The sequence below is a fragment of the Berghia stephanieae genome, chromosome 7, assembly GCF_034508935.2.
Source record: "Berghia stephanieae isolate SIO BIC M18660-M18661 chromosome 7, UCSD_Bste_1.3, whole genome shotgun sequence".
Classification (NCBI taxonomy): domain Eukaryota; kingdom Metazoa; phylum Mollusca; class Gastropoda; order Nudibranchia; family Aeolidiidae; genus Berghia; species Berghia stephanieae.
Window position 1 is genome coordinate 2,289,029 of NC_088366.1, and position 14,704 is coordinate 2,303,732.

General features: G+C 38.2%; 1 protein-coding gene across 1 annotated transcript; it reads right to left on the reverse strand.

Annotated features, from left to right (window-relative positions):
- Window positions 1-2,566: 2,566 nt before the first annotated feature.
- LOC144976092 (L-proline trans-4-hydroxylase-like) lies at window positions 2,567-4,517 on the reverse strand. The gene is made up of 2 exons (XM_078920275.1): window positions 4,358-4,517; window positions 2,567-3,965 (listed from the first exon to the last, which is right to left on the reverse strand). Exons 1-2 carry the CDS (start codon window positions 4,368-4,370, stop codon window positions 3,124-3,126), a joined length of 855 nt encoding a protein of 284 aa, XP_078776401.1. The 5' UTR covers window positions 4,371-4,517; the 3' UTR covers window positions 2,567-3,123.
- Window positions 4,518-14,704: the final 10,187 nt, after the last annotated feature.

A 14,704-nucleotide genomic window follows, 5' to 3' on the forward strand; every position in this document is an offset into this window, starting at 1 on the left:
ATCTATCTATCTATCTATCTATCTATCTATCTATCTATCTATCCATATATCCATCCATCTATCTATCTATCTATCTATAGATAAATAGATGGATGGATATATGGATAGATAGATAGATAGATAGATAGATAGATAGATAGATAGATAGATAGACAGATAGATAAAGAGAGATAGACAGAGAGAGGAAAAGGGATAGAGAGGGAAAGAGATGGATGGATGGATAGATAGATAGATAGATAGATAGAGAGTGTGTGTGTGTGTGTGAGAGAGAGAGAGAGAGAGAGAGAGAGAGAGAGAGAGAGAGAGAGAGAGAGAGAGAGAGAAAGAGACCTAGAGATATTTGAACAAGTTATTGTTTTCACGCCTTCCCCCTCCCCAACCTTTTTCGCCCTCACCCCACTTCACCCAACAGTGTAAGAAGCACAGGAGGGATAAGTAGAGAGAGAGAGAGAGAGAGAGAGAGAGAGAGAGAGAGAGAGGAAGAGATAGAGGGATAGAGAAACAGATATAGTGATAGAGAGATAGAGAGAGAGATAGAGAGATGGTGGGGGGGGGGGAGGCAGGAAAAAGAACGTGTGATGTGATCCATAATGAAAGCCTGCGTGGTGCTAATAGTCTTTGTCTTGCCATTCCTGGCCCCAGGGAACAGGGCAAGCCGTAACACTGAGTGAGCCCTTCTATTATGGGCAGTGGTGAGCCGCTTTGCACGTGAGAAATGCCAATATTTGTCCCTGCTTGTATGTATTACAGGATACGTATAGACTCTTGGACCGATTGCAGGGGATGTGGGGAGGATGGGGAGGGCGGGCGGAAGGGGGGGGGAGATGGAGGCAAGGAGCGGGGATTGATTACTTTGGACAAATTATTATTCTCGTTAAGCACCTTTCTGCCATACCCAGAAAAAACAACGTAATTCAATATTTTGGCCAGAATACTCCTCCTTAAAATATTGGTAGATTAAAATAACATTTGGAGACACAACACATTCTAAAAACCAGTACTGGAGGGAAAAGTATCTGGTAGAAAAGACGGGGCAAACCAAGGATGTCCTGGATAAGAAATGTGGAGGCAACAACTGGCAAAACGATAATCGACTGCTCGGTAATGGCCCTTGAGCGTGAAGAATGGCGTTCCATGACATTCAACCTCTGTAGGGAGACGGGACTCCCCGGTAGGTAAGGTAAAATAACCCTCACCTTGGCAAAAACGGTAAAACCTGGGACTTCTCGAAGTCTTCAAGGAACGTCATGGTTTAAGAGTTCTTGATGAGATCCATTTTGATCGACCGAGATCTGAAGGACAAGTCGTAGTTTTCTAGATTTAAGCTTTAGCTTTTGTATAGAGCAACATACACTAAACGTGCTCAAAGCGCTTTACAAAGGGTCCCCGACCAACAGCAACACGTAATATGTAAAACTAAATATTTTGATTTTCTATATACCTGTTGCTGCTATAATTTGTATGTCATGTTTTCATGTTTCTATTTATTTCCGAGGTTTTATTGTCAATGACATAAAGTCCTCCGATTCATTATATAAGCGCAATTATTATTATTATTATTATTATTATTATTATTATTATTATCATTATTATTATTATTATTATTATTATCTTATTATTATTATTATTATTATTATTATTATTATTATTATTATATATTATTATTATTATTATTATTATTATTATTATTATTATTATTATTATTATTACTATCATTATTATCATAATCGTCATCATTCTGCACACGGTCCGAGCAGGACTTATATTTAGGCCTTTTCGTATCCAAATGTGAGTCCCATACCACAGCCGCAATTGGTCCCAAATCAAGTTCCCCCCCCCCCCTCACCTCATAGCCCCAGCCACACCGCATTGTTCCCCAGTGTCCGTGGAGTATCCAGGCGTTTAGTCACTGTTGACAGAGTGTCTTGCCCTGGGACTTGCTCGTCGACTATGTTTGATTGATAGATGTCTGTAATGGCTGGGACATGGAGCCGCTTGGGAATGGCACAGATGTGGGCTGGAACTTATTGATGTTGTCAGATCAATTTGTGTGTATGTGTGTGTGTGTGTGTGCGTGTGTGTGTGTGTGCGTGTGAGAGAGAGTGTGTATATTAATATATGTGTTTAGGTAAAAGAGGGAGAGCCGGAGAGAGAGAGAGAGAAAGAGAGAGAGAGAGAGAGATAGAGAGAGTGACAGAGGGAAACCGAGAGAGAAAGACAACAGAGAGAGACAAAGAGAAAGAGAGAGACAGAGACACACAGAGAGAGAGATGGAGAGAAACAGAGAGACAGAGACAGAAAGAGAAAGGAATAAAGAAAGAAAGAAAGAAAGAGAGAGAAAAAGAAAGAAAGAGAGATAAAGAGGAAGAGAGAGAGAGAGAGAGATAAGTAGAGAGAAAGAGAGATAGAGTGGTCTTAATTAACGTAAGTCTTAAAAACCGAATGTTCATTTTATCGTTGGCCTGTTACATTTTAAATTATTTTGGATATTGCTGTTTAGTTTGTGCTGGGGAAGAATGGCTGCATGAGAGAAAATGTCAATATATGCCACCGATAACACCAAACAAATGTGACATTCATTTATTTGTGTTTAAACCATTGTCGTTATGCATTTTAGTGCTATATTTATTGTGTCAAAACACCTGATGATGCAAGCGTTCGATTTCACATATATATATACTTATTTGTGCGCGTGTGTCACTCTTCATATCTCTCTCTCTCTCTCTCTCTCTCTCTCTCTCTCTCTCGCTCTCTTCCTCTCTCTCTCTCTCTCTCTCTCTCTTTCTATTTCCCCTCTTCATCTCTCTCTCTTACACACACACACATACACACAAACACACACAGACACACAAACACAAGCACAGACACACACACACACACAATTCTAATATGACAAAACGAAATTAGATATATACAAAGGAAGAAATCAAACAGTTAGAAATATAGTAATTCTAGAAATTGTTAAGTAAATGTTGTTGTTGTTGTTGATGATGATGATGATGATGATGATGATGATGATGATGATGATGATGATGATGATGATGATGACTACCACGGCAATGACGATAATGATAATGATGACAATATTGGCATACCATTTCACTTTAAAAAAAACAATATCCTCTACCCTTTAAAAGACCTCGTCTTGTCATCATCGGGTCCATTGAACTCTTTCCCACTCAGATCATCCAGATTTTCACACAATAGAATACTTGAATCCGGTACTCTGTGGACAGGGGTGTATTGGGGATGATGATGTTGGTAAACAGGGTTATTCGAACGTCTGTTGTAAGCCGGGATGAGCGCCCAACGTTTGCTCTCACTGACATTAGCCCCACTGGTGTGAAGCAAGTTACAATGAAAAAACAAAGCATCCCCCGCTTCCATTTCAACGAATTTGTGAGGGCATACGTTTCTCAACTGGTTCACTCTGTCCACATCTGCACCCGTCTGCCCCGTCTTCATAGCGTGGTCAATACGTCCGCAACGATGGGATGTTTCCAGAATCTCAAGACATCCGCTTTCCTTGGAGCATCTGTCCAAAGGGAGAAAGACGCTGAGCATGTCAGGGAAAAGACATCCGTTTTTGTACCAGTAGCCATAATCCTGGTGCCAAAGAAGTTTCCCGCCCTTTCGGGCCGATTTTAAAATTAGTTTTGTGTGATAGTGGTACACCTCTCCTCCTAGAACTTTTTCACACGTTCCTACAAGCTTCTCGCAACGCGTCAGCATTCCGGTGACGTCACTTCCGGGATGCCTCCACATAACCTTTCGATATTCTTTTCCGTGACTGTTCTCGTGTCCAAAACTATGCTGAAGGAAGCGATCATGTTCCACGGATGATTTTATTTTGGTTAGTTCTTCTCTGGATAGAAATCCTCTGATCAGAAAATAGCCCATTTCGTTAAAAGACTGCAGCATCTCCAAGCTGACCTCAAATTTATTTGGGTCACAGGTGAATTCCCCTGTGAATAATGGAAAATTGATGAAAAGAAAACAAATAAGAACTTCATTCCTCTTACTCATACTCATTGAAAAATATATATCAAGAATTAATTAAGGCTACATACTTTCTATAGATAGTGTGAGCTTGACTAAGAAGCTCACAACATTGCCATCCGGAAGTTTAACGGACCACCAGACCAAACTATGTGTAATCTTGAACGTTTAGAGTTTGGTTCATACAGTTTAGTGAGAATTACTCATAAACGCGGATGAAAAAAAACAGTAACAAAGGCCGGAGTGACATCAACTTCATTCTATCTATACCAGTTTGTAGACGAGTACCATTCTACCACAAGATCCACAACTACAACTTTCTTATTTATTGGTTTGGACATGGAATCCACTCACATACCTGTAACGACCATTTCTGAAAAAGCTTAAAACCTGATGTTTATCCCCTCAGATCAATGACAGGCCGTGAATTTCACACAAACAAGTGAGCCTTGTTAGCTTGATGCGATGGTCAAGATTGAACTACCAAACGATAAACAAAACACGAGCATGGCCATGGCACAAACCAGATACGCCCCTATTGAATTGTCATGTTTGTGTTGGTGACAACTAGAAACTGACGATAACAACGACACGGAATAAATAAATTGTTACCCACCATCTCTAAACGCTATCATGCCGGGGTGATATAGATAGAACGAAGTTGACGTCACTCAGGTCTTTGTTATTGTTTTTCTTTTGTTTTGTTTTTTGCCATCCACGTTTATGAGTCATTCTTACTAAACTGAATTAACTAGACTATAAACGTTCAAGTTGACACATAGTTTTGTGTGTTGTTTATAAAAATTAAAACTTTGGCATATCGTATTATATATGTCTTATTGAATACTTTAAAACAAGAAAGCAATATCGAGTAAATTAAATGTGCTCAAAGCGCTACCAAAAAGGGTTCTTGATCAACAGCAACACGTAACGTGTAGAACGAGACACGATTTATTTCCGACAAAGACAACGCTGTTAACAGCCAGGTACGTATTTTGCACCTATGTACGGTGAGAAAATGTGAGTAAAGAGCATTTTCCAAGGTATCAACTATGGGGCGAGCAAGGCTCGAATCCAGGATCTTCCGATTGCAAAAAAAAACAAAACAAAAACGAATAGATTTAATAGTGAAAAATAATACAATTTAAAATGTTTTTATTTTATTTTGTACTCTAAAATATTTTTGGCATCTGCTTCACCAAGACATAAAACCGTTTAGTGACGATACGTCACAAATTGCGATAAGAATTAGCCGATCTGTAAATAGGACGATTATTGAATCAGTGAATGAAATGAACCACAATACGTTTATCCCTATCAGGCCAGGTATAACAGTCACATGACCATGACAGGTATCGATAATATGCGCTTGGATAAGAAGCTCACAGCATTGCCATCCGAAAGTAAAACGGACCAACACACAAAATTCTGTGCAACCTTGAACGTTTATAGTGTGGATAATATAGTTAGGTGAGAATTACTCATAAACGTGGATGGCAAAAAAAAAAAACAAAAATCAATAACACAGACCCGAGTGACGTCTTCTTCATTCTATCTATAGATAATATGCGCTTGGTTAAGAAGCTCACAAAATTGCCATTATTAAGTGAAATTTGAAAGTCTGACTTTGGCATGCTAGACATAACGTCGCTGCCCATCATATGTTGGCTTTAGCGGCCATTATTTCGTTCTTCGTGCCTGGATCTGACAAAACAGATTATTACGTTGGTTTCAATTTTGACAAAAATCTTGTACTTCAGATATCGATCGTTTAAATTGACCTTGAACTTGTAAAAAATATCAATCCTGAGACTTCACATGAACGTTATGTATAAGAGTTTTTGGACAAGTTCAAGGCCAATTAAACCGACCAAAATGAATGATATGTGTTTTGCAGAAATATGGTCAGTATTGTTCTGGGGTGTGACATTATCAGGGAAAGGACAAGAGATTTTATAAGTGTGGTCAAGGCTGGACTGACCAGTGGTCATTTCAATAATTTGAATCATAAGTATAGATCAACATGAGGAGGTGATTTTCAACATTTTTATAGATTGTATGCGCTACTAAGAAGCTCACAACATTGCCATCCGGAGGTATATCGGACCAACACACAAAAGTACGTGTAACGTTGAACGTTTATTGCCTGGCTAATACAGTTTAGTAAGAATTACTCATAAACACGGATGGCAAAAAACAATAACAAAGAGCTGAGTGACGTCAACTTCATTCAATCTATAGTATCATGTAATCTATTGGACACTGTGGAATCAACGATGTCATATCGCCTAATAGGGTTCAACAGTCGTGACGTCACTTCCCTCCTATTGACTCATAGTAACTTAGTAACTGGTTATAAACTATCGGAATAATGGCGGACGCCCTTAAAAAATACTTCTCCGACGAGCATAAATGTGTATCCAGAGGAGAAAAGTATTATAAATCTGATCATGTTGTGACTTTTATACATTCTGATCACATAACATGTGAAAATGTTCTAGCCAGCATGAAGAATAAAAAAGTACCGATTTTCTTTGTTTAGAACCAAGTTGCTGGTTGCTGGGCGACGTGACATCAGACTATTGAATCCTATTGGCGCCATGTCTCGTCCTACATGTTAAATGTTATAATGATATACAGTCGAATATTTACATACAGAGGCAAGATAAAAATGGGATCAATAGATTGTCAGATTTGAACAAACAAACAAACAACAAAGGATTGGCTCTCAGCAACGTGGCATTCTGTGAAGGAAAATTAATTTAAAACTAGAGCTTTAATATACCGCAATATCCACTAAACTTGCTCAAAGCGCTTTACAAAGGGTCCCTGACCAACAGCAATATGTAACATGTAGAACGAGACATGAAGCCTGTTAGGCGGTATTACATTTTTTCCCGAGAGAGACAACGCTGTTAAGAGTGAGGTACTCATTTTATACCTGAGCAAAGTGAGAGAATGTGAGTAAAGAGCCTTTTTCCAAGGACTCAACTATGCGCCAAGGGAAACTCGAACCCAGGACCTTCCGATTCGAAAGCGAGTGTCGTTCCACTAGGAAACATAGCGGCACAAAGGTAGATAAGCCAGCGACTGAAAACCGCCCGCAGGGAACGTCGAATAAAAACCCAAAGAACCTTGAGATTTTATATAGCGCAATATCCACTAAACCAATGTTAAGCCATTTACAAAGGGCCCCTGATCCTCAGCAACACGTATCATGTAGAGCGAGACATGACGCCTGTTAGGCGATATCACATTTTATTTTCAACAAAAACAACGCTGTTAACGGCCAGGTACTTACTTTACACCTGAGCATAGCAGGGTACATCCTTGATGTTTTATAATGCGCAATATCAACTAAACGGGCTCAAGCGTGACCTTCGTTACTCGATAGTCACGAAGGCAACGGCTCAAGGCGCTTTACAATGGTTCCAAGCCAACATGTACACTAGACATGTAGACAAGAAATGACACCTGTTAGTATTACGTTCGTGCACAAAGGACAAACTTGTAATTTTTAAAGGATAATTATAATTTCACGGTTATTTCCCCTGTACGATTTTCTTTTCTCTTTCTGTTTCCAATAGGCAGGTAAGGATTTGATTGGACGAGCAAGGGGAGACCACCAACCGTCCTTCCTATTAAAAGCTCACTGGATTCAATTTCGCCATATTATTCAATATCCTTCATGATTACATGTCATCTGATTAAACGAGCTGTCTGTGCAACGTTTTTATCAGAATATATGGCAGTGCAGTCCCCTGGGGGATGGGCATGCAAGGGATGAAGGGGAGGGGGGAGGGGAGGTGGTTCTGGGAGGGTTTGGTGGGGGGGGAGGGGGGGGGGTGAGGGGAAGGGGTGGTGAGGGTTGCAATGAGCAGACGGGACGATGATATTATGCCCATTCCATTGTGAATTAAAATGACGAAATTCCTTTTCTCAAGGATAGGAAAGAATCGATAACGTATTTGTGTGTACATTTGTGTGTGTGTGTGTGTGTGTGTGTGTGTGTGTATGTGTGTGTATGAGAGAGAGAGAGAGAGAGCTTTTGTGTGTGTATGTGTATGTGTGTGTGTGTGCGCGAAAGGTTATCATGCTTTACTTAATTGAATGCTCTCTCTCTCTCTCTATCTCTCTCTCTCTCTATTTCTCTCTCTCTCTCTCTCTCTCTCTCTCTCTCTCTCTCTTTCTTTTTTTATTCTCTTTGTCTCTGTCTCCTTCTGTCTCTCTATGTATCTCTCTATGTATCTATCTATCTGTATATCTATCTTTCTATATAGCTCTACTCTATCTCTCTCTATAATATACATATAATATATATATATATATATATATATATATATATATATATATATATATATATATATATATATATATATATATATATATATTGAATCGTGTTGGATACAAATATGGTACGAATAGTGCTCGACATGTAACATTGGAGCGACTCATTATTGTAATATTTACCACGATGTTGGAGTCAGTTTGAATCCAGCATCGTGGTAAGTATTATTATTATATAGATAGAACGCTCTTGGCCGAGGAGTTCACAACATTGCCATCCGGAGGTCAAACGGACCAACACAAACTCTGTGTAACCATGAACTTTTATAGTCTGGTTAATACAGTGTAGTGAGAACAACTCACAAACGCGGATGGCAAAAACAATAACAAAGGCCTGAGTGACGTCATCTGCATACTATCTATATATATATTATTTGTTCTCACCTCGTAGTATTTACATATTCTCCTACAACGTTGTTTCCTCCAGGGTTCCTGGAATCGTCAGGGAGGTTGGTTTGAGGTGTCTGGGAGGAATGTTGTTGTTTCTTGTACAAAGTAAACATTGTATCTATCCAAAATAGAAATGAATATCGCCTATCAGGCTCCATGTCTCGTCCTCCTTGTTAAGTGTTGCTGTGGACTAAAAAAAACTTCCGCCCTTCCGCCACAGCATCATAAGATATCGTCGCCAAGACATTCCATGAAGGAATATGGATAATTCATCAAACTGATGTCCACAGGAATCACACATATTCTCTAAGTGAGCTAATCGGGGGTTAAAATCCTTACCCAATGAAAAAAAAAAAAACAAAAAAAAAACAAAGAACAAAAAAAACAAAAAAAAACGAAAGTGTCTGAAGCGGGCCTCGAACCCGGGACCTTCCGGATCATAGTGCAATGTGCCTTAACCACTCGGCCACTTTGCCCTCTTTTAGCGAAGGCACCCTCCCCTGTAAAGCGCGTTGAGCACATTTTAGTGAATATTGCACAAATTAAAGCTCAGGGTGATTTTTGTTGACATCAGATATCTTCGTTGATGAATAGGAGCGATCTATATTCATGTTTTCGTTCAACCAGGTCATCAATCACATGATTTGTTGCTCTTCAATGATTGGATATTTCTTAACTAATGTAAACACGCTGCTTTGTTTACAAATGTTATAAACATACCCATGTGTCAAGCTGAACCAAATGACCAATCGTGATGTTAGATATTTAAAAAGCTGTGAACACTTTTCACTAAGTGTGTCACTTTGAGCACATATTCCAATGTGACCAATGACCTCGATCACATGGAAAGTTAATATAGATCATGGCCATTATCTATCTTATTTCCTTCGTGGAATGCCGAGGCAACGATATCTGATGATGTCATGGCGAAAGGGCATACATTTTTCTTTAAAAAAAAAAAGTTCAGGTATTGAATATATGCATCAATTCATTTATCTGTTTGTTTATCTATCCCCTGCTTTTTTCTAATGTATTGATTAAGATGAGAAATACTCGTTTGACGAAATGCGATGAGTCTGAATGTTACAAAGGTCAGCCTACCTGAAATACAATAATTGTCCGATTTTTACTATGTGTATTATAATTAGTGTTTATACGTCGTCATTAAAAGGCCTTTAATGGGCTGTAGAATCTGTAGGAATTGTGATTATATGCATTGTAAATAGACCCTTCTTGTGTCAGGAGAAATCATTATCCTGTCAGGTTCTCTCTCTCTCTCTCTCTCTCTCTCTCTCTCTCTCTCTCTCTTTCTGTGTGTGCGTGTGTGTGTGTGCTTCTCTGTCCCTCTGTGTGTCTGTGTGTGTGTGTGTGTGTTTCTCTGTCCCCCTCTCTATCTCATTCTCTATTTCTCTGTACTTCTCGCTCTCTCTCTCTCTCTCTCTCGTTCTCTTTCTGTCTATCTCTCTCCCTCTCTCTCTCTCTCTCTCTCTCTCTGTGTGTGTCTCTTTCTCCCTCTCTCCCTCTCTCTGCCATAATTACATGTTACCCCCCAACAGGCTCTTCACTTCCCTACCCCCCCCCCCTCCCAACTGTCCCACTTGTCTAGTTCCATCTATTATAACCCCCCCCCCCCCACCCCCAAACCCCCTTTTGCCACTCTGGATAAAGAGTTAACAATTTAGGCCAGAAAACTATCCTTAATTCATCGATGGATAACAATGACTCTCATCTTGTGAAAAAGGCTCAAACCTGGGACGTTTGTCAAGTGAAAGATTTTGAAAAGATGGCAGCCCCAAGTCGATTCCCCTAGTCAATCAATATGATTAGAATGATAAGTTTTCTGGCTTTTGGTGGGGCTATGTAGTCTAGTGGTATGACACTCGCCTCGGATCGGAAGGTCCTGGGTTCGAGCCTTGCATAGTTGAGTCCTTGATAAAGGCTCTTTACTCACATTCTCTCACAGTACTCAAGTGTAAAATGAATACCTGGCCGTTGTCACTTTCGGTAAAAATGTATTCTCGTCTAACAGTCTCTGTCTTTGTGTCGTGTGTTGCTGTTAGTCAGAAACCCTTTGTAAAGCGCTTTGAGCACGTTTAGTGGATATTGTGCTATATAAAAAAAAGCTTGACTAAAAATTATAAATACGGGTTGTTGTTGTTTTTATCTTTTTATTTTATTATCATTTTGTTTTGCTGTCTGTTGTTTTTATCTTTTTATTTTATTATCATTTTGTTTTGCTGTCTGTTGTTTTTCTTTACTCTGTTTTTCATTTAGTTTGGTTTCTGCTTATTTATTTATTTATTTTTTCAGATAAGGGCAGTCTATTGTGTATATCAACTTTTAACACTATGAAGATATAACAAAGTACCTTCTCTCTCTCTCTCTCTCTCTCTCTCACTCTTCTCTCTTTTCTCTCTCTCTCTCTCTCACACTTTCTCTCACTCTCTTTCTTTCTAACTAGTACATTTTTCCCTTTCATCCACTCTCTCTATCTATCTCTCTCTCTCTCTCTCTTCTCTCTTTTCTCTCTCTCTCTCGTTCTCTTCCTTCCCCTCCCCCCTCTCTCTCTCTCTCTCACACTTTCTCTCACTCTCTTTCTTTCTAACTAGTACATTTTTCCCTTTCATCCACTCTCTCTATCTATCTATCTCTCTCTCTGTTCTCTCTTTTCTCTCTCTGTCTCTCTCGTTCTCTTCCTTCCCCGCCCCCCCCCCCTCTCTCTCTCTCTCTCTCTCTATCTCTCTCACTTTCTCTCACTCTCTTTCTTTCTTACTAGTACATTTGTTCTCTTCCACCCACTCTCTCTCCCCCTCCCTCTCTATCTTTCTCTGTCTCTCTCTGTCTCTCTCTCTCTCTCTCTCTCTCTCTCTCTATATATATATATATATATATATATATATATATATATCTTTTCTCTCTTTTCTCTCTCTGTCTCTCTCGTTCTCTCCCTTCCCCTCCCCCCTCTCTCTCTCTCTCTCTCACTTTCTCTTACTCTCTTTCTAACTAGTACATTTTCCCTTCCATCCACTTTCTCTCTCTCTCTCTCTCTCTCTCTCTCTCTCTCTCTCTCTCTCTATCGATCTATCTATCTATCTATCTATCTCTCTTACAAGCACATGTTCATCTCTTCATTCACCCCCCACCCCCACAACCCCCTTCTCTTCGCATTCATTCTATCAATAATCTATCACCCCTCACCTCCATTCCATTCTCTACCCTTCCCCACTCCCCCCACCCCCCAATCGCCTTATCTCTCTACCCCCACCGTCCAATGTACAACCTGCCCTACCACCCTCTGCCCCCCCCCCCCCTCCCCCCCTTCCCCCGCCTGCCCCTGCCAGCCCCTCCTTTATTATTATTTTTTCCCCCAAATACACCCGCCCTACCCTCTGCCAGTTGACTCCAATGCCAGTGACACAGACAGCGCCTCAATCGGACCGATAACGATAACTTGTTTCTCTCTGGATTCGGACAACTGTCACAGAATCATCAAAGTCTGCGAGGAATTCCACTTGGGATTGTGTCGAAGACATCAACAAAACTCTTTCTCTTCCAACGTTCTCGAATTCAGTGGATATACAGTGACCTCCGTTGTATTGCATATGTTACCGACAATTTTATGCGGTGTGATATGAGAGTGAACAAGGTATTATAATATAAGTCTTAAAAGTATGATAAAAGTAATATTATTATTAATAATAATAATAATAATAATAATAATAATAATAATAATAATAATAATAATAATAATAACAATAATAATAACAATAATAATAACAATAATAATAATAATAATAATAATAATAATAATAATAATAATAATAATAATAATAATAATAATAATAATAATAATAATAATAATAATAATCTTCAAGTTAAAGAAATCGGTGACCAAGGTACGCCATTCATCTCTCTGATCAGACAAACACAGAAAACTAATATTACTCTTCTCTTTCTATGCCACCCAGCTGTTCAAACTATTCAAATATGTTTTTCTTGGTCTACCTTTACTCTTTTTACCTTCTATCTTTCCTGTGAGAGCAAGATGTTCAATACATTTATGTCGATTTAGGTGCCCTAAAAATTGCATTTGTCTTTTTCTTATTGCACGAATTAATAACCTTTTAGTTTCAGCTTGCTCTAATACTTCTTCATTAGTTTTCTTCTCTGTCCATGAGATTCTTAGAAGGATGTTAAGAATCTCTGCTGCCTCTAGTTTCTTTCTAATATCTTCTGTAATTGTCCAACTTTCACAGCCATATAAAGATACTGACCATACATAAGCCTCAAAACTCTGTTTTGTTGGCATTGAAATTTTGTGGTTTTTGAAAATTAGACTCATTTTATCAAAACTCTCTTTCGCAATTTCAATTCTTCGTTTTATTTCTGTGCTACATCTGCCATCTGAAGTTATTATGCACCCAAGATAATTAAATGCCTTAACTTGTTTTATCGTTTTTCATCTGCATATTAAGTTACATGTTGGATTTCTTTCTCTCCTTGATACAACCATGCATTGTGTGTTGTTACATTTAAATATACCCAAAAGTTTCCATTCTGTAACTACTTTATCGAGGAGTAATTGTACATTTTCTTTTGAGTCTGAAATTAGTACTGTGTCATCTGCATATCTTATATTATTGATATTCTCACCATTGACATTAATGCCTGGGCTATATCCTAACGTCCTAATAATTGTTTCGCTGTAGATATTAAAAAGGTCTAGTGACAAAACACATCCTTGTCTACCACCTCTTTTAATTTTTTTTTATATTCACTGAATTCTCCTTCAATCTTGACGGCTGCACTTTGATTCCAATATAAGTTTCTAATAATCCTTAGCTATTCCATCTATGTCTAGTCCTTCAAGGATATTAAATAATTTACTATGTCTAACCTTATCAATTGCCTTTGAATAATCAATAAAACAGATAATTAGGTCTTTCTGTACTTCAATACATTTTTCCATCGACATTGATATGTTGAAAATAACATTTCTTTTACTTTTGTCAGGGACAAGTCCAAATCGAGTTCTTGATATCTCTGGTTATAGACTTTCCTCATTCTGTTCATTAGTACTCTTAAAAGAATTTTCGTGAAGTGACTCATAAGACTAATCGTTCGTTGTAACTCACATTCCATGGCCCCTGGTGACTTTGGAAGTGTTATAAACACTGACTTTAATAAATCATCTGGAATTTTACCACTGTCATATATCTTATTCAATAGATTTGTCACGGTGTTTAAACCTAAATCCTCTAATGTTGTGATAATTTCTATTGGGATATTATCAGGGCCTGTTGCTTTGCTTAACTCGTTTTATCAATAGCTGCTTCTACTTCTTCCTCAAAAATTGGTGGCCCGTCTATCTCTTTGTTTATTGTTAGTTTTTCTCTTTCATCATCAAAAAGTTCCTCTATATACTCTGACCACAACACATTCAACACATCTGTTCTATCCATCAAAACATTGCCATCTTTAGCTTTTATGCATCCTGTGCTTGAATAAACTCTTTTGCCACTGACTTCGTTTATCTTTTCATGTATAAATTTGCTATTACTGTTTTGTTTTATTTCTATTTCTAGACACTGATCATTTATCCATTTCTCTTTTGCTTCATTACATTTTTTCTTTATTTTCTTTGTTAAGGTTTTATGTTTTTCTACATCTGATTTATTTTGCCTTCTTTCTTCCATTAGTCCTAGCACTTCATTAATCATCCACTTCTTATTCTCTTTTCTAATTTTTGTGATGTATTTTCTTGTATAGCTTCATTAATTGAGGTTTAAATTCCGTTCCATAATTCATCTGTATCAGTTAGATCTTCTACTTCTAGCAATTGGAATTTGTTTTTTACCTCAATAACAAACTTTTCTTTAAGATCTTGATTTGTTTTCAGAAATCCTACTTCATATTTTGGTTGATGTTTTCCTTTCTTTAATCTTTTTAAATTTATTCTCATTTTGTA